The sequence below is a fragment of the Austrofundulus limnaeus genome, unplaced genomic scaffold (assembly GCF_001266775.1).
Source record: "Austrofundulus limnaeus strain Quisiro unplaced genomic scaffold, Austrofundulus_limnaeus-1.0 Scaffold2, whole genome shotgun sequence".
NCBI classification, from domain to species: Eukaryota; Metazoa; Chordata; class Actinopteri; order Cyprinodontiformes; family Rivulidae; genus Austrofundulus; species Austrofundulus limnaeus.
The window spans coordinates 3493477-3495471 of record NW_013952404.1 but is presented as its reverse complement, the minus strand read 5'-3'; the positions used below and the strand labels follow the sequence as shown (position 1 = coordinate 3495471).

General features: G+C 35.9%; 1 protein-coding gene across 2 annotated transcripts in view; it reads right to left on the bottom strand.

The window, feature by feature from the left end:
• Positions 1 to 1995, bottom strand: part of syf2 (SYF2 pre-mRNA-splicing factor) — a 47479-nt gene that overhangs the window by 11045 nt on the left and 34439 nt on the right. Inside the window, exon 2 of one of the 2 annotated variants that reach the window (XM_014011089.1) lies at positions 575 to 605. The exons of the other annotated variant lie outside the window; for it this stretch is intronic. Coding sequence (XP_013866543.1) covers positions 575 to 605 — 31 coding nt within the window. The remainder of the gene's footprint in view (positions 1 to 574; positions 606 to 1995) is intronic. 2 annotated transcript variants of the gene reach the window in all.

The window sequence follows — 1995 nt, the reverse complement described above, 5'->3', positions numbered from 1 at the left end:
CCCAGATACTAATCATCTGCTTTCACTTGTGTCCTCCACCTGTTGTGCACTTTCACACTAAAGATAGTAGGAACAAGGCAAATGTGTGGATATATGAAAGCCAGGGGAAAAAAAGGGAAATTAAGAATTGAGGAGAAACTTTGCACATAAATGCTGAACATTTTTATAAATTGTATCAAATCAAATCAAGTTTAGCAGGACATCTATTTATTTCTTATCCAAAATATGGAGTCCAGGGCTTTTTTTTTTTTTTTTTTTTTTTTTTTTTTTTTAGAAACAACAGACTTCAAAGAACAGTCAGAGAAAATTGTATAAATTTGGCAAATGTAATAAAAAACCTCAAACCAGTTGAACATATGTAAATCTTGTAAGAATACATAACACTAAATACAAGCTTTGTGTTAGAGGTTCTGTTCCCAAGTCCACAATTTCAGTTTGAGAGGTGTTGCTCCTCAACTGAGTTAAGAAGCTACATAAACAAGCACAGAAAAAATGTCAATGTAAGTCTTTCATTTGTGATATAGGTTTCCAGGCACCCTGATATCTCATCATCCATCTGTACATTATCTTTTACCAGCTTCTTCCTTTCGGGGTCACAGTGGTCCCTGGTGTCCATATCCAGCAGTCACAGTGCAAGGGGCAGGGTACACCCAGTCGCAAGTCCATCACAAGGCCACGTAGTGTCAAATGAGACAACAGAAGTTCTGTATTTAATTCAGTAGTAAAATATAGCCACAAAAACATCCAAAGTTTATATATATATAAAGGCTAGAAAAAATGTTCTAAGAACAAATGAATCAGTGATATCTCTGTTTCACAGTATAAATCTTTGTGGGAAATTGATTTAAAATGAACATGCAATTTTAGGTTTAATCTCCCTGTCTTCTTCTATTTAACATTTTCTGATCTTAACTGGTATCATTTTTTTTATTTGTTTGAGTCATCAGAACAGTTTTTTTTCTTAAGAGAAAAGAAAAAGTTGAATCATCATAATAAATTTTCTGTAATTTTGCATGAGTAGACTGCAACATAAAGTTTTTTTTCTTTTTGATGCAGTGTCAGAAGTCACTGCGAGGCATGACTTTTACAGAAATTTATTTGTATACAACTTTAAACCACCACAGCTTGCTTCATTTTGAAGTTTAATTTCATGGAGAAATCTTGCCAGACTGCATTGGAAGCTGGACTGAAGCRCACACACAGGCAGCAATTATGAATATGACTGGAGGTTATGAAGTGAGATGCATGAAAGGTCAAGCATAAAGTCATCAGTGTGCCACACAGAGAGTCTGTTTAGACTCTTTTAAACTCATTTGTTACGGTTGTTTCTGCTGCAGAGAGATATGCATCATCAATGCATTTTATTTTTTAACCATAAACACACGAGTATCAGTCAAGGCCTTTGAACACAGAACGTCCAAATATGATTCTATGATCTGATTCCGAAGACAAAAGTAAACACTTTCAGGAGCCATCTGAGCTTGTTTGACTTGCCAAAATGGATGTGCTCCCTGTTTGATTGCATTATACTAATAGAGCTCCTTTGGAGGATGTAATTAAGTGGAGTTTATAGTCTTAGATTAAAGCATCCTCTAGATCACAGGCAATGTTAATGGAGTGATGCATTTTCACTGGAAACCAGATGGGAGCACATCACGACAGAGAGAAACATCACTGGGTGCAGTAATGGGCACGACTCTAGTACCACGCAAAAAGAAAAACAACTTTGTAATAAATGACTGAAGTAAGTAACAGAAAAGTGACCGGTACGAGGAGAAGGATGAAGAAAACAAGCGTTTCCTCCTGTATTTAAATTCACATCCACGATGGCAACAAAGTTGGGAGTTTATGAGTTTTAAATGTCCGGACGTAAATACAGATCAAGTGTCACAATTTATAGGATGTCTTATGGGTGACTTGGTTTTTCTTCTTGTAGCTTTAAAATGTTTTGTTAAACACACACACACACACACACACACACACACACACACACAC